Here is a 25,425-nt window from a genome sequence, read left to right as displayed (position 1 = left end):
ATGGACAACTTAGGGACAGAATTTACTTCTAAGGACTGAGAGTCTACATACTCTGAAGTGAGAATCTACAAAACAGTGTATATAGGTTTCAGCTGAATGAGTCCCAGCCCCATACCTCAGTTTCCCCATCTGTGAAATGCGGATGCTAACACTTTCCTTACACAAACGATGTAAAGATTAAAGATGATGCATTGTGCACACTGGGCACACAGTAAGCTCTCAACAGTGAGTAGCCAGTCTTACTAAAGACAGACCTAGGAGACAGTGAGCCACAGGGAGCATGGCCAAGGAGGCAAAGGTCCTCCTCCAGGACTCTCGTCATGTCTGTCAACTCCACACCCTGCTCTCCACCCCACACCTCTCAAAAAAAATATCATAGTTGATCCACAGCCAGAGATGATTGTGTCAACAGTCAACAGTGTTCATTTTCGGAGGACTGTCATCTGTTATGTTGACAGAGAAACAGCCTGTTTCAAGCCCATTTGGCAAATGCAATTAATTTCTTCAGCATTAAATTGTCTTTTCCTAATTGTCCATACGGACACCCAGGCAGAAGGAAGAAGGGACAGAATGAGAAGGCTGTTAATGGCGCTTCTTTGCCAGTGACAGGGTGCTCCGAGGGAGGACTCGAAGCTGTCCAGTCACTGCCATGGGCAACGAGGCCAAGGTCCATACACGTGCCCCCCAGGCTGAGGAAATCCCCAGGGCCCCTCCCATGCATGGCTGTGGCCAAGGTGGTGCAGTGGGGGCAGGCTGCCGCGGCTCACCTGCCCAATGTCCTCTGGGCCTCTCGCTGCAGCCCCAGGAGGTGTCAGGTTTTAGGGCAGTGGCACCTCTCCAAGCCCCAGGTCTTCAAGCTGCAGGCATGTTTCTGATCGAGGCTCTGAGCCATGTCTGACTGTACTGGTTGGCAGTGTCATCTCACCAGTGGACAGAGCTAGAATAAGTCTTGCTGCCCTGAGCTGAGTGCAACCTGTGCCTGGAAGTTCCTTGGTGGCTTGTACCCACAGGGCCCCAGCCTCTCCAAACCCCTGGCCTCGATCTCCCCTAGCCATGCTCCTCTCTAAATAGCTGCCGAGGTTGCCCAAACCAGCAAGCCTGGCCCAGGTGACAGACCTCCACCCTGAAAACTGCCCATCCCCCAATAGCCATGTTGTTCCACACGACCCTGCTCCACCCATGAGCCAACTAGAGCAGGACCTCTCTGTGCACTCATGTGGACTCCTGGTTGCAGAAGCTAGACCTCCAACATAGTCTGGCTGAGGCAAAATGGCAGCACGTTAGCTCATGTAAACAAAAACCTAAGAGCTATGAGCCCCAAGCTGAGCTGGATCCAGATGCTCAAAAAACTGTTACTGAGACTCGGTCTTGACTCTGCTTCCATCTGTGCCTCATGCCATTGCATAGACAACTCAGGTCACGTTCTGCCTGATTTATGGACTCCACAGTCACCGGCATTCTGCTCCCGCTGCCTTCCTTCCACCCGATTGGAGCTCTTGGAACCAAAGATTGTCAGAATTCACCAGAGGCATGCGTTGTACACCTCTGATGTATTGGGGTGATATCAGGGGGCTTTGGCGCAAAGAGCACACAGTGCTTGAAGTCAAATTGGGGGCCACAGGCAGGTCACTTAACCTGCCGCATCTTAGCTCCCTCATTTGTGAAAAGGAGGGAGCGAGGCCTGTCTTATAGGAACATGTGAGGGATAAGTGAGAGGCGAGCACCTCGGGCAGTGTGTAGCACAGGGTGGACCCTGAATATGTTGCATGCGAGGAAGGAAGGGAGGGAGAAGAAGATGGAGGCAGGAAATGAGGGAGGCAGGGGAAAGGAAGGAGGAGGGGAGAGAGAAGCACCCAGCATAAAATGCGGCATATGACAGATGCTCATCCCTGACTCACTCCTTGCCTGCTACCTCGTCTCCCATCCTGCCGATTCAGCCCCTTTCTGTAGCTTTCCCGGGTTTTGTTCAATCCGGTCCTGACTCCACCCACCCCGTCATGAGCCGTATTACCCTGCAGTCACACACACCTGGGCCGCCTCCCTAAGAAGAAGTGCCCAACCCAAAGGGTCCAAGCCACGGGAATCCCAGAGATCACCTTTCCAGTGCACTTCACCCTTCATCCCTGGAAATCTGGGGCGAATCCATAGCATGTGCTTCCCTACACATCCCTCCAGGCTGCCCACCTGAGACGTCAGGCAGGAGGAACAGATGCTTCTCTTTAAGGAACGCCTGTTATGCCAGGTTGCAAACCGGTGTACGTTGAGTCCAGCCCACGGGTGTGTTTTGTTTGGCCTGAAAGTGTTTAAATATTTGAATAGCTTACCAACATTTACATTTGTTAACAATCTGAAGATGGGGGCTTACAGAGCCAGTGACGGCGGCCCCCTGTGACGGACATGGGCTCACTTTCGCCACAGTGTCCACAGCCTGGCCCCTTCAGGCATTTGGGTGTAGGGCTTCCAAGGAAATAATAATACATTCAGATTAGAAAGGAAGAAACAGGGACTTCCTTGGTGGTCCAGTGGTTAAGAATCCACCTTGCGATGTAGGGGACACGGGTTTGGTCCCTGGTCCAGAAACTAAGAGCCCACACGCTGCGGGGTTGTGATGAAGCCTGTGTGCTGCAACTAAAGAAACCTACATACCGCAATGAAGACCCAGCGCAGCCAAAAAAAAAAAAAAATGTAGACAGGAAGAGATAAAACTGTCCCTGTTTGCAGATGGTATGATCATCTGTGTGGAAAATTCCAAGAAATCCACACGTGCACACACACACTCCTAGAACTAAGAAGTGGGTTCCACAAGGTCACAGGATGCAGGACCAACACATAAAACTCAGTTTCTACACTAGCAACGAACAAATAGACACTAAAATTAAATACCACTTATGATTGCTCAGAAAAATGAAATGCTTAGAAATAAATCCATCAAAATATTTCAGGGATGGTATGCTGAAAACTATAAAACATTGATGAAAGAGCTCAAAGATCTAAATAAAATGGCGAAATGTACCATGTTCATGGATTGGAAGACTGGACATAGTAAAGATGTCAGTTCTTCCCAAATTAACATGCAGGTTTAGCACAATTCACGTCAGAATTGCAGCAAGAATTTTTTTTAGATATAGGCAAGCCTATTTTAAAATTTATGTGAAAACACAAAGCAACTAGAACTTGAAAACAGTTAGAAAAAAAAATAAACTGGGAGGAATTGTATTACCTATTTTTAAGACTTACTGTAAAGGTACAGTAATCAAGACAGTGTGTTACTGGCAGAGGGACTGATAGATAGATCAAGGAAACAGACTAGAGAACCCAGAAATCGCCACACACAAGCAGGACCAACTGATTTTTGACAAAGGTGCCAAAACAACTCAGAGGAGGAACAACAATCTTTCAACAAATGGTGCTAGAGCATTTGGACATACATAGGAATAATAGTAATAAATTCTATGAGTGAAGGGATGTCATTCCATTTTGTTCACAGTTCTACCCTAGGCATATAAGACAGTGATTGGCTCAAAATAAAGAAGGCTAGGGCTTCCCCAGTGGGTGACTCAGCAGTAAAGAATCTGTCTGCAGTGCAGGAGTCGAAGGAGATGTGAGTTTGATCCCTGGGTCAGGAAGAGCCCCTGGAGGAGCTCATGCCAACCCACTCCAGTATTCTTGCCTGGAGAATCCCATGGACAGAGGAGCCTGGTGGGCTCTAGTCTATGCGGTGGCAAAGAGTCGGACACGACTGAAGCAACTTAGCACGCACGCATGCACAAAGAAGGCTGAATGCTGAAGAACTGATGCTTTCGAATTGTGGTGCTGGAGAAGACTCATGAGAGTCCTTTGGACTGCAAGGAAATCAAACCAGTCAATCCTAAAGGAAATCAATGCTGAGTATTCATTGGAAGGACTGATGCTGAAGCTGAAGCTCCAACCCTTTGGCCACCTGATGTGAAGAGCCCGCTCATTGGGAAAGACCCTGATGCTAGGAAAGATTGAGGACAAAAGAAGAAGGAGGCAGCAGAGGATGAGATGGTTAAATAGCATCACCAATTCACGTCCATTGAGTTGGTAATGCACCAACTCAATGGACATGAATTTGAGCAAACTCTGGGAGAAACAGTGGAGGACAGAGGAGCCTGGAGTGCTGCAGCCCATGGGATCACAAAGAGTTGGACATGACTTAGGGCCTGAACAATGAAAGTGTTTAATCAATGTTTGTGACATGTACAGTAGTTTTAAAAGCTACCATTTTTTAGCACTGTGTCCCAAAGACAAGTGTTATTATTTCTGTGTGATAGAAAGGAAATCTGAAGCCCAGAGAGGTCAGAAAACATTTGCGATATCTCACAGCATCCCAGGGAGACAGAATATCAGACATACCTGGTCTAATTGAGTCTTCCCATTCATCCATCGCGTTTTGCCCACTTTCTCCCACTTTTGAGTGGAGAAACTCAAGTTCAAAAAGATTGCATGAATTTTCAAGGTCCCACAGCTAGCAGGAGGCAGAGCCAAAATTCAGTCTAGAATCTGCCGGACCCCAGCACACCTACCACTTGTCCCAAAGCCTTTCCGGGGCGGGGTCCTCTTATTGGCAAACCTAGCCACACCCCTGCTTCTCAGCAAACCCTCGCCTCTCTCTGGGATTTGCTCAGAGCCTGTTGGCATATGTGGCTTAAACACCAGGGCTCCCAGTGGGGCGCAGTTCACCAAACCGGCTCATTTATTCATTAATTTGCTTTCCATATTTTCAGACAGAAAGCCGCCGTTCCAGGCAAGGCAAATCAATACCGTGCTCCGCGATTCATCTTCATTCCCGCCACATCCACGCGCCATCCGCGGTGCTTTTCACCCAGCCCCCTCCTAATGGGTTCCTGAATACTGACGAATAGGATGCTCGGAGGCAGCCACACCACGTTGGCAGATTAAATCATTAATATCTGCATCAGTCATTTTTACGAGCCTCTCTTGCCCTCAAACTCGTCACCACCCTCGTGTTGAGCTCACTGTTGGTGATTCAGGCGGACACAGTCAAGATGAAATTGCCATTTCTGAGATTTTATTGGCTGCAAGCTTGGAGTTATTGATTTTCTCTTCTGTGTTTCTGAAATCAGGTATCCTGCCCAGAGTAGCAAAAATTATTGAGGGGGGCTGAATATGGACTTGCTGATTTCCCTGGCTCCATCTGCCGAAGGGTTTTTCTTCTTTTCCTAGAAGGGAGAGAGTGGTGGTTTCCTCACGTTCATTTTGTAGTCTCAGTTTAAAACAGGATGCTTACTATTGGCCAGCTACTGCTAAGTACTGCACAGGTGATGTTCATGATGGCCTTCCAGCAACCCAAAAATGTGGGAAGTACTGTTAGCTCTTTGGCTGAGAAAACTGATGTTCTGAGATCCACTCCCCAAGATTACAGGGAACTTGAACTCAGCTATGCCTGACTCCAGAGAGTTCGTGCCCATCACCTACACTGCCCTGCCACCCCCTGTTAGCTCCAAGAGGAGCACAGGTAGAAAAATAAGAGATGTTAGGTGTTACAGACTGAGTTACAGTATTCCCCCAAAGTTCATATGTTGAAGCCTTAATCCCTAATGTGATGATATTGGGAAGTGGGACCTTTGGGAGGTGATTAGGTTTCAATGAGGTCATGAAGGTGGGGCCTTCATGATGGGATTAGTGTCCCTAAACGAAGAGAGAGAGACCAGAGTGTCCATGCACTCTCTTTCTCCACCATGAAGGACACTGTGAGAAGGTGGCCGTCTGCAAGCCAGGAAGGGAGCCCTCACCAGGAACCCAATCGTGCTGGTGCTTTTGGTCTTGGAGTTTTCAGCTTCCAAAATTGTTTAAACCACCCAGTCCATGGTATTTAGTTATAGCAGCAGAGCAGACTGAGACATCAGAAGTATTACCATATCCTGGAGCAGAGTTGCAAGTCAGCCCAGGGAAGCAGGGGTGGGGGAACAAGACACCGGAAATCAGGGCACAGTGTGGATTTGCCTGCTTTTATACCTCCTGTGCCCACAGGTAGATCCACAAACCTGGAATTCCCCACCCTTCAAAGCAGGAGGGAATTGAAAGTATCTCCTCTTAAGTTCCAGAAGGTTTAACTTTATCTCTCAAGGATCAGATAATAAATATCTAAGGCTTTGTGGGCCACACAGTATCCGTCACAACCACTCAATTTTGCCATTGTAGCATAAAAGTGGACACAGACAGTAGGTAGATGAATGGGCATCACTGTAGCCCAATAAAAGTTTATTTACAAAAACAGGCAGTGGATCCAACTTGGAGGACCATAACCTCGGGGGGCTTTAGGAGCAAGCGTTTATAATTTCAGGACCAGTGATGCTGACTTGTCTTGCACCACTCAGTGGGACCAGGCTGCAGGAAACGTCCGTACAGGGAGGGGAGAAGCTAAGTCCACATCAACATGGCCAGATGAAATGCAAAACCACCTCCATGGAGTGGAAACCGAACTAGAGTCAGCCAGGGTAACACAGCAGAAATTAAGTCTAATAATAATAAAAGTATAGGCAAAAATCCTTACTGTGATCTACAAGATGTTCGTGGTACTCTCCCCCACCTCCCACCCACTCTACCTCTCTCATCTCATCTTCCACTGCCCTTCCCCTCGCACTCTCGCTCAGCCACACTGGCCTCCTCACTCTTCTTCAAACATCCAAGCTTGTTCTCACTTTAGGGCCTTTGCATCCTCTGCCTGGACCTTACCACTGGGCTAGCCTGCTAGAGGATGAGACCGTGGGGAGCACAGACAAGCTAGCCCCGCTGAAGCCCTTCTAGACCAGCCAGCCCCTCACCTGTCTACCAGCTAACCACGAACAAGTCCAGTGAAGATCAGCCAAGCCTGATCCAGGTCAGTAGAACAACACAACCAAGCTCTAGACTCATAAGAAATAATAAGTTTTGTGGTTTTGAGTCACTTCCTCTTGGAGCTCTTTCCTACACAGCACGAGCTAACTGACACAGAAGACTGTGCCACCAACTGGCTGTCCAACTAAGACACTCTGTCTGATCCCTGAATTCCTCATCAGAAAAATAAGAGAATCATAAAAATTTTACTCCTTCCTTTGCCTCATGTTTCAGCAATACTCAGCATTATATCACACTTCTTTTTTCTTTCTTTATTGAAGGATAGTTGACTTACAATATTGTGTTAATTTCAGGGGTGCTGCAAAGTGACTCAGATATATATACATATATATACATATACATTCTTGGTTTATTTTTTCCATCATAGTTTATTACAAAATATTGAATATAGTTCCTTGTGCTATACAGTAAATCCTTATTGTTTATCTATTTTTTACATGATAGTATACATCTGCTAATCCTCTACTCTCAATTTATCCCTCCCCTCTCTTCCTCTTTGGTAACTATACATTTGTTTTCTATGTCTATTAGTCTGTTTCTGTTTTGTAAATAAATACATTTGTATCATTTTTTTTTAGATTGCACATATAAGTGATGTCATATATTTGTCTTTCTCTGACTTACTTCACTTAGTATGATAATTTCTAGATCCATCCATGCTGCTGCAAATGGCATTCTTTCATTCTTTCTATGGCTGAGTGCTATTCCAGTGTGTATATGTACCGAATCCTCTTTATCCATTCATCTGTCGATGGACACTTAGGTTACTTTCACATCTTGGCTATTGTAAACAGGCTTACTCCCTTTTTCTGGAACTCTTTCTTCCCTTGGCTTTTACAGCATCACAGTCACATCGTTCTCCAATTTCTTCTCCCCATACCTTCTATAGCCTGGTACCTGGCTGTGAAATATTGAAGCTACTCAAGACCTGCCAGTAGCTTAAGCTAAACATGGTCTATGATCTAGACTTGGGCAAGAAACCCAGAGTGAGCACACAGATCCTCCAAAAATGGGGTCATGACATTGGCAAAAAGGAAAATGTCTCTTAGGTTGGATCAACTGAAACTGCCACAATCAGAAATGAGGATGCCATCCTTAACCTCTCTCCCTATAAATAATCCCTTACCCCACCTAATGCATGATCAAGTCTGGTGTATTTTACCTCCTCAGCATCCCTCAACTCCATCCCCTTGTCTTTTGCTCCATCTTTAGCACCCTGTTGTTGCTCATAGTTCAGTTATTCAGTCGTGTCTAACTACTTGTGACTCCATGGACTGCAGCACGCCAGGCTTCCCTGTCCTTCACTATCTCCCAGAGTTCATTCAAAGTCATGTCCATTGAGTCAGTGATGCCACCCAACCATCTCATTCTCTGTCGCCTTCTTCTCCTTTTGCCTTCAATCTTTCCTAGCATCAGGGTTTTTTCCAAAGAGTCAACTCTTTGCATTAGGTGGCCAAAGTATTGGAGCTTCCGCTTCAGCATCAGTCCTTCCAATGAATATTCAGGGTTGATGAATATTCATTGGAAGGACTGATGCTAGGCCAATTTTATCCCTTTCCTGGATGAATGCAGCGACCTCACAACTGCCCCCTCCCCCCAACCTCGACCTGTGCTACCTCCTCCCCCCACCTTTATCCACCAATCACAGACTGACCGGGTGTCCCCCTGCTCATACTCTGGCTGCTCATCACTCTTATAATAAAGACAGGCCCTGCATGGGTGCCTCCTGTTGGCCACTCCTCTGGGCTCCTCCTCACTCTCTGCAGTTACTAAAATGGCCACACTTCCTCCCACCACAGGGCCTTTGCACATGCTGTCTCCTCCTCCTAGAATGTTCCCATTTCCACTTTTACCCCCCCGACTCCTTTTCATTCCATAGATCTTAGCTCAACATCACCTCCTCAGGGGAGCCTTCCTTGATTTCCTAACTAGGTCAAGTACCCCTCTAACACATTTATAGCCCTGTGTAACTTTCCTTCATGAGCACTTGTTATTACTGTCATCTCAGAGTAGCAACTATGATTCTTTGAACAAGAAGAACAGAGATGTGACACTCTTCCACACTTACTTCTTCCTTAAAACAATCTCAGAATATGGGTTCAACTATCCTCAGAGGTGAAAAAAAACTTGTTCAAGACTCACAGCTAGAAAAGACTGAGCAGATATCTGAACCCAGATCGATGTGACTCCAGAGTTCAACCCACTTCCTCTCATTCATGGTTGTCTAACTGGATTCCACGGAGCCCTGGGGTTCAGCAGGTATGAAGCCTCGGGGAATAAGGGAAAGCTAAACAGAGTCAGAGTCAGTCAGAGTCAGTGCTTTCTGTCCATCTCTTTACCGACCTGAGTCCCTCCAAGAAGCCCGAACTCTTACTTCCTGTCCTTATCCACAGCCTTCATCCTGGGGCAGGCACTCTGGCTAATCTTGAACTTGGCTTCCCAACCTGTTCTTGAATTCTCTGGTTCTTGGCTTCTGTCTCCAATCCAAGGGCCTCCTGATTACCTCTTGGGTTGGATACTTATTGGTACCACCTTCTCAGCTCTGTCCTCTAACTTCCCTCCAAAACTTCCAATCAGACTCACCAATGGGAGTGAGTCTCTTCAGACTCATTTGTTCTTCTGGATGACATGGCTCCTTCCTGGCCCAGGACCTAATGGTCAACACACTCCCTTGGTTCACCCTACTCTGTGTGTGGGATTAGGGTACCTGGTGACTTTTAACAGTCAGTAATCACTCTGATTTAGTGTATCTGTCCACTCCGAAGTCCCTGGTGACTTTGATGTCCATTGTGAATGAACCAGTCCACCTCTTCACCATCCTAGCCCTTAACCTTCCCATCTCCAATGGATTTCACTTTCCTTCCACTTTGACCACCCACACCCATGATCATGACATGTCAACATCTGCTTGAACTTGAATCCCAGCCTCCTATTTACCAACCACCACCTCCTATCCTTGCAACCAAGCCCTCCACTTCCATCACTCACTACCGCTTCCATCTCTTCTTGGACCACTCTCCATCACTTATCCCCTCTTCCTTGTTTTCTCAACCCCTCCTTCTCATTCTTGTCACCATTCAGTCATGACAAATTCTTTTCCGTTCGGAAAAATATAAATCCTTCCTTTAGCTGATGCTCTGGTGCTGATCCTTTCCCCTCATCCTTTACCACTGGCATCACTCCAAACTAATTTTGCCACCAGCTTTGTCTCGTTGCCTGAGGACTTTATCTGGCTGCCAGTGCCCACTCTTCCCATGCACATGGCAGGCCAAAAGTGCCTGGGAATTAATGCTCCCTCAACCAATGAGGAACAGTCCTCAACCAGTGACTGTGGGAATTGGTGGGTAAATACCTCAGTTCCCTTGCCTCTCGTGGACAATAACTCAGGTGCCTGCTCTGTACTATCTTCTCTAGTTATCCAGCGAGATTAAGTTCCAGTTTCCTTCAGTGATTACTCACTTGCTGGCACACCCTTTACTGATTCCTTACCTTTATGTCTTACTTCTTCATTCCCTACTGATATTTACTGGGATCGCCTCCAGAATAAACTACTTGCATTTAATCCTGTCTCGTGTCTGCTCAATGCAACATTTCCTCCGGGGACTGCCCATCTCACTTCTCTTTCTTGGACAAGCATATATACCTCTACTCATCTCTCTTCCATTCCCTCTGCAACCCACTGCAGCCTGGTTACTACCCCCCAAGGCGCCATCAATACTGTTTTTCTTAAATGTATAGAATGGCCTCCCATTTTATTTTTCCCTCTGTACAACTTGCAACATGTTGCCACTCTCTTTTCAGAACTCTCTCCTTCCTTAGCTTCGCAACATCACTCTCTGCTTTTCCTCCTGCCTCTCTGCCATCCCTCATCGGGTTCTTTCTTGACTCCTCCAAACTCCAACTGCTCTTCAAATGCTGAGATTCCTCAAGGCTCTGCCACCCTTGGCCTTCTCTTACTCTGAGGCTACACACTCTCCTTGGGTGATATCAGTAGCTTCCAGTTAGGGGTTCCAGTTGACTTCCCAATTGCTCTACCCACCAAAGCACAATCCCAAGTATCAGATCTTGACTCCAGCTGTCAATCAAATCTCTCCAACATGTCCTAAACCCAAATCATTCTTTCCTTTCCTGATTAACGTCATAACCATCCACCTAGTCACCCAGCACACATGGCGTCATCTTAAACTGCTTCCCCTACTTCACCCAGGCTGCACGATTCGCCACCCAACCGTGTCAGTCTGGTCTCCTGAATCTCTGTCTCCTCCATTCCCATGATCATGACGGTGGGCCCAGAACACCACCACCTCTCTCCCAGGTTTCTGTAAGAGCCTCCTTTCCAGTTTCTCTGGCTCCAGTTACCCCAACTCAGACTATCCTCTACACCTCCGGCAGAGTAGTTCTTTCTGCAGCTCAAATAGGAGGTCCTCCTTTTCCTGCTAAAACCCTTCAATGATTTCACTGCCCTCAGATGAGGTTCAAATCCATTTACAGGATTCCAGCACCCTTCACGACCCATCTTTCCACCACAGTCCTCACCACTTTGCATGCTTTAGCCTGGTGACTCTATCCTGGCTGAATATTAGCAATACCTGGAAAGTTTTTAAAAAATACCAAATTCTTGACCCCATCTCCAGAAACTATGACTTATGTGATCAGGGATGAGGTACAGGAATTGGTATTTGCCACAGTGATCATTATCCATACCAATTCAAATAGGGGGTGATCTTCATTGGGGGGGCTTTCATTGCGCCAACAGCAGCCTCTTCACAGTGCTTCCCTCATTAGATGACTGGATACAGGGTGGTTGAACAGATGAATTAATGAATGATCAACATTCCCCAGCCATGAATCTGAGCAAACTCCAGGAGATAGTGAAGGACAGGGGAGCCTGGCGTGCTGCAGTCCATGCAGTCACAAAGAGTTGGATATGGCTTAGCAGCTGAACAATCCCAGTCCCCTCTGGCCATGAGAATAGAAACTTGTCTCTTTACTGCTTCCTCCTCCCCCTTCCTCCTAGAGCAATGCCAATGCACATAGTAGGTGCTCAATCAATGTTCAGTGAGTGGATTCATAAATATCAAACAGGAGAGATGAGCAGCCGCCTTGCCCTCATTTTTCCAGGAGAGCTCTGGGGAGCAGAGACAAATCAAATTAAACTTCCTACAGTTTTGCTAAAATGGAATTTGCCAAAGACGTCCTGAGAAATGGATTTAATTAGGTCCGTTAATAGGGGAGTCATTGGTGGCTAAGATTTAAAGATGAGGCTGGAAAAGGTATTGATAATTTTCCCATTTTAAATTATATAGGAGGCTATTTCTCACTCCCACCTTAATTATGAGAATGCGACTGGATGAAACCTCAGCTTTGGAGGGAAATAAAGCCAAGGCGGAAGCAAGCCCTGGTATTTTGTTGAAATGGAGCCTCAGAGGTGTCACAATCTTACTGGACTGGGTCAGCCCAGGCGTGCTGGCCGTGAAAGAAGGCGGGGGTGGGTCGCAAGTAGCACTGTACAGCCAGATCTCATTACACTAAGGATTGTCAGTACAACCCCATGCGGCTTTTAATTGTGGGAAGCATCCAGGATATAAAGGTGTGGGCAGTCTCTAATGATGGTGTGAAATTCTGCATAGGTTTTCAGAGCTCAGTAGCTTTCTTGCATTCCATCCCTCATTAGGCAGTTTGAGAGACCTGAGTTCTATTTGGTTCCATAAGCAGATCCTGAAAGAGACACACCCTTCTTCTTTAGCTCACTTCTATCAGAAATACTCCCTGGTAGTTCAGCTGGTAAAGAATCCGCCTGCAATGCAGGAGACCCCGGTTTGATTCCTGGGTCGGGAAGATCCCCTGGAGAAGGGATAGGTTACCCACTCCAGTATTCTGGCCTGGAGAATTCCATGGGCTGTATAGTCCATGCGGTTGCAAAGCATTGGACAAGACTGAGCGACTTGCCCTCACTCATCAGAAATACTCAGCTATCACCAAATGATGGAGCCAAGTCAAAGCAGCCCCATTTGGGGTCTTAGCTTCCTTCAGACACAAAGACCCTTGAAGACCCGTTGAAGGACAATCTGTTCTCTAGGGACTCAGGAAATGAGTCTTGATACACAACAGGGCATCATTCATTTTTACAAATCTTTTCTGAATGTAATTACATGTCAGGTGGCCTTCTAGGCAGAGCTGGGACTCAGGTGAGGCAAGCGAAGCACTTAGCGGCAAATTTTAAGATTTTTTTTATTTTTAATTGGAGGATAATTACTTTACAATGTTGTGTTGGTTTTTGCTGTATAGCAAAGTCAATCAGCTATTGTTGTTGTTCAGTCACTAAATCGTGTCTGACTCTTTGTGACCCCATGGACTACAGCATGCCAGGCTTCCCTATTCTTCACTGTCTCCCAGAGTTTGCTCAAACTCATGTCCATTGAGTTGGTGATGCCACCGAACCATCTCATCCCCTGTTGCCCCCTTCTCCTCCTGCCCTCAACCTTTCCAGGCAGCAGGGTCTTTTCCAATGAGTTGGCTCTTCGCATCAGGGGACCAAAGTATTGGGCTTCAGCATCAGTCCTTCCAGTGAATATATATGCAAGGTTGATTTCCTTTAGGATTGACTGGTTTGATCTCCTTGCTGTCCCAGGAATCAGCTGTACATATACCTATATCCTCTCTCTCTTGAGCCTCCCTCCCATCCCCCTTCATCCCCTTTGGGCCATCACAGAGCACTAAGCTGAGCTCCCTGTGCTGTACAGCAGCTTCCCACCAGCTCCCTCTTTTACACATGGTAGTGTATATACGTCAATGCTACCCTCTCAGTTTGTCCCATCCTCTCTCTCCCCTACTGAGTCCACAAGTCCATTCTCTATGTCTGTATCTCTGTTCCTGCTCAGGGGCAAAATTTGAGAGAGGGCCCAAAAAACTCAGGCAACAAGATAATCGATATTTTAATACAATATTGTTAAAAAATAAAAAATGAATGCAAATATATATGTATAATGAACAAACTATCGAAATTTTAGCTAAAGTCAGGATCTAAGGGCTTAAGCCTAAGGTCCTCTCAGGACCTCTGTCTCCTGCCTCATGGAAGTCCCAGCTCTGGTTCTAGCCACTGGGGACACAGCAATGAATTGATCAAAACCCCTCCTCAAGTAAATGCCCAGGTGGGTAGGAGACGAACAATGAACAAGACAACCAAGTCAAATATACAGGGCTGCTGGAGGTTGTTAGGGAGACAAATAAAGCAGAGAAGGGGGAAATTCCATAGTAAACATCTCAAAATCCTTCCCCAGTCCCCAAGCGCCCCTCAAGCACCCCGGGCTCTGGAGCTCAGTTTCCCCTTTTGTAAATGGAGGTGATTCTGTCAACCTGCCTCCCTCATTTTCTGCCAATAATTCCTCCTCTCTAGTTCCTGGTTTAGTAGACACTTCCCAGGTGACTCAACAAGAGACACGGATTCAATTCCTGGGTCAGAAAGATTCCCTGGTGAAGGAAATGGCAACCCACTCCAGTCTTCTTGCCTGGGAAATCCCACGAACAGAGGAGCCTGGTGGGATACAGTCCATGAGATCACAAAGAGTCAGACACGACTGAGCGATGAAACCACCACCATGGTAGAAAGAACAGGGACTCTCGGACCAGTCCAAGGGACAGACCTCAGCCCCACCAGCCATTTGCCCTAGGTCTTGGGCATTTAAGTCACTTACTTTCCAAGCTTCACTCAGGCACTCTGTCAGCTGAAGGATGGAAAGGCGGAAGTTCCAAACACTCTGCCCAGAGCCCTGTCCTGAGCTCATGAAGTTCATTCCCTCATTTAACCCTCACCGCGGTCCAGTGACAGTGGGTATTTCCCTGGTGTAGAAAGCTGGCACTTCTCTTTTGAGTCCAGACGAAGGTAAGGCTTTGAGGTTCTTCGGGCCCGTTTCCTGGCCATAAGGCTGCACACCTCAAACCGCTCCAGGGTTCTGCATTGAGCGACCTGGAGCAAGTCCCTGGATCTTTCTGAGCCTTATCGTCCTCATCTGAAATATGGGGATACCAAGGTTCCAAACCCCACAGGACTGACAAAGCCAGATATCTGGCGTACGGTGGGTGCCCCGTACATGTGGGCGCCCCTCCTCCCCCAGCCCCTGCCCTGGGCAGCGATTTCAGTCTCCAGGGCAACGGGGCAGAATTAACCAGTGAAGTTCAAATGCAGCCCATTTCCTATTTTCCTGACAGCCTATTTCATGGATCACAGAGACCCAAGTACAGCTGCTTATTCACTGGAGGAAAGAATGAATTCATTTTCATTCCTTAATACCTGATGTGACCTATTCACTGTTGATCTCTCCTCTCCGAGGCTACAGCCCTTCCTGTGGACTTTCAATTTGGCCAGAGAGAGGGATTGTGCATTAATGACAGAATGTCCTGCCCGGAGAATGCTGGGAGGTGCATCAGCGCCGTGCGGTGATAAGTCCAAATGAAAGATATTATGTCACCTCGTTTGAATTAAACAGATGAGCTATAGTCCTAGACCATGAAAAATGAACCAATCTGCTGGAAGGATTCCAAGCGCTCGGCACTCAGCGCCCCCTAAAAGGTACCAGGCTCCCATGGGGTTTTATATCCTCATTTTCTGCCAATAATTCCTCCTCTCTGCAATCATAGAGGAATAATTTGCTCAAAAGGCCATCACCCATCAGTGGTGGCCCCATTCTGCGGGCGGCCCTTACTGTGCTCACTCAGGGCCAGTCCTGCCTTCCTGGGACTCTCTCCTCTAGACTCAACCAGGGCAGCCCGGCATCGGAGGGTGCGCTGGGAGGCACCAGGGAGCCATGGGGCAGGCAGCCAGGGCTGATCCGCAGACCCAGTGATGATGAGCTGCCCTCCACCTGCCAGTGATGTTTTCTCCTCTGGGAGTTCTGGGGAGCTCCCTGCCTGCACCCAAAAGCCCAGGAAGGGAGGCAGGTTGATAGCATCACTTCCCTTTACAAAAGGGGAATCTGAGCTTCAGAGCCCAGGGCACTTGGGGTTGCACCGCTTAACCTGGAGTACCTTGGAGGGGAGGCCCCTGGGCCATGGTCCCGCACCCCCTCTCACCATGCACCCCACCTTCTGGGACACCAGTGACCCCTCCCTCATGCTCTGCCACCCATGTGCACCATGGTCCAGGCACTGATTCACCTCTCTGAGAACCTCTGTCCCCGTCTGCAAACCTGTAGTTCCCCAGGTGCCCCTCAGAGTGAGCTTGGACTAGGAACCAGATAACGGGGTTGAAGCCTGGCTCCGCTGCCTACCAGCCAGGCAGCTTTAGAAAATCTCCTTCTGCTCACTGAGCCTCATCTGTAACTTGGAACTTAATAACTAAGGGCCTTTCTCCAAGGTTCTTCAGCCCTGACGCCCTTCCTGGCCCCTGACCAAGACCTCATCCAACAGGGCAGTTAACATCCTCCCAGCTTTAGGGCTCAGCCCCTGGGCAAAGTGTCGCTCTATTTTCTCATCTGTCTGTGCTAAGTTGCTTCAGTCACGTCCGGCTCTTTGTGACCCCGTGGACTGTAGCCTGCCAGGCCTCTCCGTCCATGGAATTTTCCAAGCAAGAATGCTGGAGTGGGTTGCCATTCTCTTCTCCAGGGGATCTTCCCAACACAAGGATCAAACCCCGGTCTCTTACATCTCCTGTGTTGACAGGTGGGTTCTTTACCACTAGCACCATCTGGGATTTTTCTCATCTAATCCACCCCGAAAATGAACAAGTCTGGTTTGCCCTATGTTGATGAGAAAGAGACTTTATACCAAAACTGCATTATAATAGTAATTAAAGCTGCTCAGCTTTCCAAGCGCTTTGCACCTGTTCATTCAGCAAAGCTTTGGGCAACGCTTAAACTTCTTCTAGGCCCTGGGGACACAGCAGTGACAAAACACAGGCTCCCCTGACCTGAAGGATGGGAGAGCTGACTGTTCCCAGCCCTGTTTCTCAGGGGAGGAGGCTGGCGGGAGGGCTTCGATAACCTGCCCAGGTACAGAGCTGGCTGGAGGCAGAGCCTAGGGTAAAGTCTTGCCCGGGAGCCATCACCCCGGACTTGCAAGCGTTCAGAACCCAAGGAAAGGCACCCCAGGACTTCGGAAAAGGGGCTTCCCAGCCCTGAGCTCTAACCAGGTGGCCCACAAGCTGAGTGTCCCTAACAGCCACTGAGGAGGAATCTCTTCATGGCACTGCAGGTCTGATGGATGCAGGGATGGAGTGGGTTTTCAGGGATCATTTTGACTGTGTTTATGACTTTACCGCAGGTCAGGAAGATCAATGCACCCCAGTTTGCTCAGCCCTGTTCCCCTTGAAAATGGAGGGTCCCACATCCCAGAAGCCCCCTCGGTCACACGCTGAGCCGAGACACCAACACCCACATGGGGTCCCTGCTCATGTGTTCTGTGCTCAGCGCCCTCTCCCTGCAGGGCCTTTGGTCCCCCTACGCCCGGTCCTCTCCTGAGACCCACCTTGGTCCGTACTTGTGGCCTGATGGAGGCCCACAAGGCAAACAGCCCCCTGACATCCAGCTCCGGGGGTGGGGGTAGGGGGTGTTAACTGCTCTGGGCCGAATGTAGTGAAGCCCCCGGGGTGTGAGACCTGACGTTTCCCGAGACAACCTCTGGGTCCGGATCATGGCCCTGCCACCTGGTGGTTTTACAGCCAGAGTACATTTTTTATCATCTCTCTGAGCTGCTGTTTCATCAGTCCATCTCCGTTTCTTCACCACAACCTTGGGAGAGCACGAGGCAGGTTTTCGATACTTAGCATTTATTGAAGGGGACTGACTGCAGGCCGGCCTGGCCTCGTGGAATCCTTCTACAGCCTAGAGGAACAATCCCTGACCCCATCTGTAGGCGAGGCCACGCTGGCAGACTCCATGGATGCCCCCACCGCTCTTCTTGACCCCCAGAGGTCAGCCTCTGCTAGAGATGAGAGCTGACGGATGCAGCAGCAGACGCACCCAAGCACCGCACCTCGCCTCTCCCCTCCACCTTGCCCTCCTCCCCGTCCCTTCTCTCCTCCCTCCCCTTCCCCTCCCCATCCCTCTCCCCTCCCACCTCCTCTGCCTCCAGGCTTTCTCTGGCACCACAGAGGCTTGCCCAGCCAGCTCGGGAGAAATGGGAAAAGGCAGTAGACGCCCCAGTGGGGCCCAGAGCTGCTGGGTAAATGTCCCAGCCTCTGAGAGGCCCCAGCATCACAGAGCCCCAGGCTCACTGGCCACATTCTCCATAAACACACCCTCACTGGCTTCTTTCCTTCCTTCCCTGTCTTGCCGCCCATCTCTTCACTAGGGTTTCTTGGGACCACCTCCCAAACGACTGGTACTGGAATCATGCCTTAAAGTCTGCTTTTGAAGGAACCCAAACTGAGACAGAAAGGCTAGGTAACTTGCCCCGGATCACACAACTGGGAGTGGATTGGAACTCAGACATCGGCTTCATTCACAGACTCAACAGCTCCATGACTCTGTGGTACGGTTTCCACGCTGGGCCTAGGGATACTCAGTTCCATCCCCACTCCTCAGGCCGCCTCTCCTCCATCCTGCCTTCCCATCCCCAGTGTGTCCTTCACACACTGAGTCCACAGTGAAAAAAAGTGAGGCAGGGGCTTTGCCCCAGCGCACAGGAAGCTGGGTGACACGGCCTGAGCAGAAGGAGCGGGTCCCTCCTGGTAGCACTCACTCTTCAGAGAGGCTCACCTGCTACCAGCCACCTGGCTTCTGCTGCCCCTGACCCAGGTGAGTCAACTCTCCAGCCAGAGCCGAACATTTTGAAAAGGCCGTGTTAACCAAATAAGGACCAAATAATGTAGGCAACAGAAAACCCTGTGGTTTATCCCATCCCTAAGCTGAACCTCGTGGTAGAAGACGAGATCCAGGGGGTGGGGGAGACGTAGCTGCTCTATACATAATTAAAACAAGTGGAAGTTTTCACAGTCCGTTTTGGAGGACCCTTCTCATAAATCCTCCGCGGAAAGGTCGTGGGAAAGAGACACTTAAAGGAATGTTTATCACAGAGGGGGAGAAAAGGAAAAGTAACCTAACCATTCATCGAGGGAATGGATGAAGTAGGACATTCATCAATAGAATGAATACTCTTAGCGTAGTGAAAATGAACTTGGGCTACACACAGAACGACAGATGAATCTCGCAAATATAATGTTGAACATAAGCAAGTTATAGAAGGTTATATAAAGAATGCCACTTATATCAAGATTAATAGCATGCAAAACGATTCCACACATGGAATGGGAATATGTCCTTTTCCTTTTATACTTCAAGTATAAAGATATGCGTCAGATTCAGGATTGCCATGGGGAGATGTGAGGGGGAGGGGTAAATGGGTTTTAGGCTATATCGGCAGAGTCTTATTTCTTGAATTGAGTGATAAGCACACAAATATTCACTTTATCGTTCCTTTTCTATGCCTTAAGTAATGTAAAAAGTGGAGAGAAAATCAATCATGGGGCCACCCGGAGGAAGAATTACCTCTCTCCCTTGGACCAATCGCACTCCAGGCCCCGGCAGAGCTGGTTCTCTTTGACTTGATCCTGGGAGGAGGTATAGAGTCCCAGGTCCTGCTTCCAGGGCTCCAAGTCCACCCTTGGAAACCACTTGTAAGCTCCAGTGGCAAGTGCTCCGGAGTAGGGAGGTACCCACCACTCGTGACCCACTGGCATGCCTCTCACCAGGACAAGACCTGCCTGGTGACCAAATTAGGTAGCCAGGACCTGGGCTTTGGGGCAGAGAGAGGATAAAAGGAGACTGACTGAGATATTCATGCCAATGTCCAGCTCAGCCCACACACACAGTCCCTCCAACAGCTCCAGCTCCTGCACAGGGAGCTCCGTGTTCTCCCCGTGTGTGCACTGGGGTCTGGCTCCAAGCGAAACGCTCACCATGCTGCCCTGTGATCACACACCAGCTGTTCAGGGATGCTCTAAACTGAATGAATGCCGGTCCTCGCCCCGATGGGCCAGATGCTGGGAAGAGACCAGAGGATCTCAGGGGATGCGCTCAGATAAGGATGCTCCACGTGGACAATCAGGGGAGAGTGGAGGCCCCAGGGATGCTGAAGGCCAGAGGGTTTCGTGGTTTTAAAAAAGTATCTTTAGGACTTCCCTGGTGGTCCAGTGGTTAAGAATCCACCTGCCAATGCAGGAGGCACAGGTTTGATCCCTGGTCCAGGAAGATCCCACACGCTGCAGGGCAGCTAAGCCTGTGCACCACAGCTACTGAGTTCACACTTTAGAATCCACGCTCCACAACAAGAGAAGCCACCACAACGAGAAGCCTGTGAAGCACAGCTAGAGAGTAGCCCCCACTTCCTGCAACTAGAGAAAGCCTGTCTATAGCAATGAAGAGCCAGCACAGCCAAAAATAAATAAATAAAAAATCATATAAAAAGCACATTTATGTGTATGTAAATGCTTATATACATATTCACATAGATATACTTATGTATCATACACACATGGATTATATTATGTGTGTATTCATATATACTTACGTATGTCTTTGCATATATGGTGGTGGGGGTCGTTTAGTTGCTAAGTTGTGTCTGACTCTTGTGACCCATGGACTGTAGCCTACTAGGCTCCTCTGTCCATGGGATTTCCCAGGCAAGAATACTGGAATGGGTTGCCATTTCCTCCCCCAGGGGATCTTCCCAACCCAGGGATCGAACCCATGTCTCCTGCAGCTCCTGCACTGCAGGTGGATTCTTTACCAACCAAATCACCAGGGAAGCCCTTTTGCATATATACATACACATATTTTATGTATGTATTCACATATACACATGTATATATGTGTGTATACGTATATATACACACATGTATATTCATGTATATATACATATACGCCAGTATGCACACTTATTTTTTTTTCATGCATACACCTATGTTCTGTCTTAAAGCAGAGGCTCCACGAGGGTTGGGCAGCATGGTGAGGCCATGGAGCCTAGAGAGCAGACCCTGCCCTGGTGTTTCCTATCGGTCCTCAGAGCATGCCTCAGGAAGAAGCATCATCAGTGCTGTTGCTCCATTTCCCAGATGTGGAACCTGAGGTTCAGAGGTTAAGTTGGCCACACCATGTCCCCCAGGGGGTAGACACAGAGTTGGAACCTCAGCTCACTCCAGGTGTGAAGCCCTTCCTCTGGCCAGAGCCCCTGCGGGGCAGAGCAACCAGGCTGTTCACCCTGCGCTGTGCTCTCTACCCCCAACTCGCTCTCTCACTAGTTTTTTTTCTTGATATTTATTTTTATTTATTTCTTTGGCTGCAGGAGACTGGGCTCGATCGCTGGGTCGGAAAGATACCCTGGAGGTAGAAATGGCAACCATCTCATCCTCTGTCACCCTCTTCTCCTCCTGCCTTCAATCTTTCCCAGCATAAGGGTCTTTTCCAATGAGTCAGTTCTTTGCATCAGGTGGCCAAAGGATTGGAGCTTTAGCTTCAGAATCAGTCCTTCCAATCAATGTTCAGGGTTGATTTCCTTTAGGATTGACTGGCTGGATCTCCTTGCAGTCCAAGGGGCTCTCAAGAGTCTGCTCCAGCACCACAGTCTGAATTTTAGGGATAAATATTCAGGTGGGAGACCCACAGCTGCTGGGCTGTTTTCTGGGCTCTCTCTGGTGACCTTCTTTCCCAACCTCCTCATCTGAGGAAGCACAGCTTCCCCATCAGGGCACTTGGCTGCTGGGATTCTGAGGGGACGTGGTGGGGAAGGGAAGCAGCCCCAGGGCCCGCTGCAGAAACCTTCAGCGATAAAGCCAAGCCAGTGAAACACCTCAGGGATGTCCAAGTGTGTGATATATTGATATCAGTCTATGGAACAAATAACCACCCCTCCCCCCAGTCTCGGAGGCTTAGTCCAAAAGTAGCCTACAGCTTACTCACATCACAGGTGGGGGTGGGGGTTCTCCGCACGATCGTTCAGGTACCCAGGTTCCATCCACCGTGGGCATCTGCCGTCTCCAGCACGTGGCTTCCAAGGTCCCTGCCAACAGAGAAGAAGGAAAAGGATGCATGTTGATATCCCAGCCTAGAGCACTGACCATCGCTCCTGCCCATCTTCTGTTGGCCCCAGCAGATGTGAGGGGATTGGAAACCTACATTTCTTAAATGCCTGGGAGAGGAATGAGATGGTTTGGTGAACATATAGCTTTGTCTTTGTCACACCAGGGAAGGGCAGACACCGGTCTCCAGGACACACACGTAACATGATTGTAACTAGGCTTCCTCTCTGAGCCTCAGCGGGGACTCAGAGTCAGGCGAAGGTCCTAGGGTACCGGGCAGCTGTGTGAAGAAACTGAGATACATGATGGAAAGGGGAATTTGGCAGAAAGACACTGGACTGTGCATCTGGGTGAGAGAAGGGTTCCAGCAGGGCAAACAGCAGTGGAGACTGGAAACCGTAGGGGCAGTCTGGTACCTGGTCGCCAGGATGAGAAAGAAACCCATGGAGAAAACAGCCATCACCCACTTCTCCCCTGACATGCCATGGCACTGGGGATGTGAGCTCAGGTGTGTATGGCTCTCTGGGAGCCTTGAGTACCAGCATCTCTGGAGGGTGCCAGGAAACAGCACTTGGGCGGGCCAACTCTGGCCTGATGCCTTCTCAAGACCCCCAGAGTTACCAACAGAGCCTTCCAGAAGGAGGATGCTTGCTGAGCAGAGACTCAGCTATTCACAGAGTCTCGCAGATACCGAAGCTGAAGTTACCTGAGCTAGAGAGGAACACCACTCTCATCACTGGCGTGCTCTCTGCCCTTTTCCCTGGACATGCCCCTAGGCGTTCCCTCCAGTTCCTCAGGTCCAGGGTGCATACCTGGGGCAGGTAGGATGGGAATCAAATGAAATATGAGTGTCAACAGGCTCACCATTAATCCCCAGCATCGGGGGCAGCATCATTTCACATTCACAAAAGGACAAAGCCAGTCTTGAGCCTATCTGCTCAGTGTGTGACCCTGCCTGCCCCCTGCCAGTCCCCTAAAGCTATATTTGTCCCTGCTTCCTACAAGAGTTGGCTTCCACCATGCCGCTTTCTCTGGCATCACCACTAAACGGCCGAGCTGTCCCTTCCCAGCCAGTCCCTGGCGGGGAAAACAGGGCTGTGGGGACAAGTCAGACCACTGTGATGAGCAATCAAGGCAGAGAGTCACTGTCCTCAAAAATCCAAATGCCTGTTTATAAAAAGCTCCCAACATGGTTATGATATAAACCTGAGGATGCTCAATCCACTCATTCAGGAAATACTCAGTGAGCATCTATTATGTGCCAGCATTATGCTGCGTGTCAGAGCAGAACAGAGAATAAGAAATCAAAATCTCTGCCCTCACAAGGTTGACACTGAAGCAGAGGGGATGTATGGCAATAACCAATACATAAACATAATTGCCGATTGTAATGAAAGCCGTAAGGCCCATAAATCAGGATGTGACATAAAGAACAATAGAGGGACCTGCTTGGGGAGGCCAGGGAAGGTTTAATGAGGGACACTGGAGCTGAAACCTGAAGGGACCAAGGGAAGAGCATTCCAGGTGGTGGGAACCACCAGTGCAAAGGCCCTGTGGCAGATAAGAGCTCAGAATAACAAAGTGGCCAGTGTGACTGGGCATCCGAGTTTGACGATAGGGTAGGGTGTGACATGGGATGAGGTTGAGAGAGAGTCGGAGCTGGACCAGGCAGGGCCATGGAAAAATGGAGATTAAAACTCTGACTGTGAAATTCTCTGCAGTCCTCAGGAGCACAGAGCTGAGCGAGGAGCAGAGGCTCAGGAAATGACAGGATGTGAAGAAACACAGCTCATAAAGGTCTCGGCTGGGATGCAAAGGCAGGTCTCCTGGCCCGGCAAAGCAGAGACCACAGGCCCCTTTGAAAGTGGTTCTCAGCCCTTCTGCACTAGAGCCTCCTTTCTGCCCAACTGCAGCCCCTGATGCCCCAGGTGCCAGCACAGCATTGTTCTCTCTCCTGCCCCGCCCGCCCGCATCACAGGCACCATCACTATGGGAACGGAGCCAGCCAATCAGAACCCTCCCTTTTCAAGGGGACCCTTATAAATTGAGCCTCCTCTGCCCAGACACACCACATCCAACACCCAGAGGCCTCCAGGGCCCCCTCCTCCTGGAGAAACCAAGTCAGTTGCCCCCCACTTTCCTCCAGGGCAGGCAAGGGGAGTCTCCCAGCTGGGAGGCTCAGGAACCGGGTGCAGGTCTACAGTCACCCAGCCTAGAGCCCCAGTCCCCCGCACGGCCACGCCATGATTCAGAAGCCACGCAGGAGCCCCTGAGAGATTCCAGTGGTCACCTGGGAAACGCCGTGAGCCACGAGAGCAGCGTGCTGCCAAGCCTGCAACACTCCAGCCTGGAGCGATGCATTGACATCAGCCGGCTGAGCAGCGGGTACGCAGGGGATGAGGAGAACAGTGAAGTCAGCTTGCCGAGCAGCCATCAAATCGTGCGGTTGAGGAGAAGGCTCCACACCCAGGCCGGCGGTGCCCAGAACAGCCAGGTGTGCGCCGTCTACTCTCCCAAGCAGCTGAAGAGACGACTGGCCCGCCAAGCCGACGGCACCAAGCAGGCTGGAAGGGAATAGTAAGACCAGCCTGCCCAGTGGCAGCGTGGAGAGCACGGCCAGCAGCTTCAGCGACATCAGTTTCATCAGCCTGGGCAGCAGTGCCCTAAACTACCAGGTGAGCAGCGGGCTGGTCAGCTCCGTGGGCAGCCTTCCCTCCAGCCAGGCCAGCAACCACCAGAGCGTCAGGGTGGACAGCCACGTGCAAAGCGGGCTGCAGAGCAAAACCAGTCTTCCAGGGGACAAAGCTGGGGACAACGTGAATGTTAGTGACCAGGTCGCCAAGGATGAGCAGCCTGCCCAGGTGCACGTGCCTTTATGAGAAGACTCGCCAGCCACTAGGACCTTAAAACACATCATGTGAAGACCCTGCAAACCCAGACTTCACCCGGAGTGGTTATCACCAACAGAGGTAAGAAAGACCTTTTAAAAGTATACACTGGGTCAAAATCACCAATGATTTTGATTTATCTGTAACAACAGCCATCAGCGGAAGAGCCGTATGTCACCAACTACACTGAGAATCAGCAGTCAGTGATGAGACCATCTACACTGAAAACCATTCTTGGGAAGAACACGATCAAGATCCACCAGTGCTAGGTCCACCTGTGTTAACACCACCAGTGGCAATAACATCAGTCCTGTGAACCCCAGTGACGAGCCATCCCTGACAGCATCCATCAATGACAAAGCCATCTGTTAGAGAAACATCCTTGGTGGGATCACCTGTGCCAGAACTCATCCGTGGAGACAACCACTTTCAAGGCAAGTGTCAACTGTTATTAAGAACCATCTGCAGTTAGAAGAACCTTCCACGATCCATCCCAAGTGAGGAATACCATCTGTAACCAACACCAACCATGATGAGCTCAGAAGGCACAACCACCAACCACAGCTGGGATTGTCCATGTCGAGAGCCAACTGATTCGAATGCTGTCAATGGGGAGCTCCGTCCCAAGCATGCTCTGTAACAGGC

General features: G+C 49.4%; 2 protein-coding genes across 9 annotated transcripts in view; one reads left to right on the top strand and one right to left on the bottom strand.

Annotated features, from left to right (window-relative positions):
• LOC145531296 (uncharacterized) overlaps positions 1-23,803 on the bottom strand; it is a 153,544-nt gene extending 129,741 nt beyond the window's left edge. For 2 of the 8 annotated variants that reach the window (XM_081553405.1, XM_081553404.1), the window contains exons 1-3: positions 23,099-23,208; positions 22,599-22,704; positions 21,774-21,873 (exon numbers count right to left, since the gene is read on the bottom strand). In XM_081553405.1, the coding sequence (XP_081409531.1) occupies positions 21,774-21,873; positions 22,599-22,704; positions 23,099-23,143 (251 nt within the window). In that variant the 5' untranslated portion in view covers positions 23,144-23,208. Of the gene's footprint in view, positions 1-5,036; positions 5,205-21,115; positions 21,440-21,773; positions 21,874-21,989; positions 22,309-22,598; positions 22,705-22,756 lie in introns of those variants that run through there. The other 6 variants (XR_014072333.1, XR_014072336.1, XR_014072332.1 and 3 more) reach the window with 6 other exon arrangements.
• An 8-nt stretch (positions 23,804-23,811) lies between these two features.
• Positions 23,812-24,558, top strand: C13H16orf82 (chromosome 13 C16orf82 homolog). The gene is given in 4 exon segments (XM_081552263.1): positions 23,812-23,836; positions 23,871-23,915; positions 23,918-23,980; positions 23,983-24,558. Coding segments are annotated over 4 exon segments (621 nt in total). The 3' UTR covers positions 24,471-24,558.
• Positions 24,559-25,425: the final 867 nt, after the last annotated feature.

The sequence above is a fragment of the Giraffa tippelskirchi genome, chromosome 13 (genome assembly GCF_054371585.1).
Source record: "Giraffa tippelskirchi isolate mGirTip1 chromosome 13, T2T-mGirTip1v1.2.pri, whole genome shotgun sequence".
Classification (NCBI taxonomy): domain Eukaryota; kingdom Metazoa; phylum Chordata; class Mammalia; order Artiodactyla; family Giraffidae; genus Giraffa; species Giraffa tippelskirchi.
The sequence above is the reverse complement of the archived record's forward strand: the minus strand, read 5'-3'. Positions and strand labels throughout refer to the sequence as shown.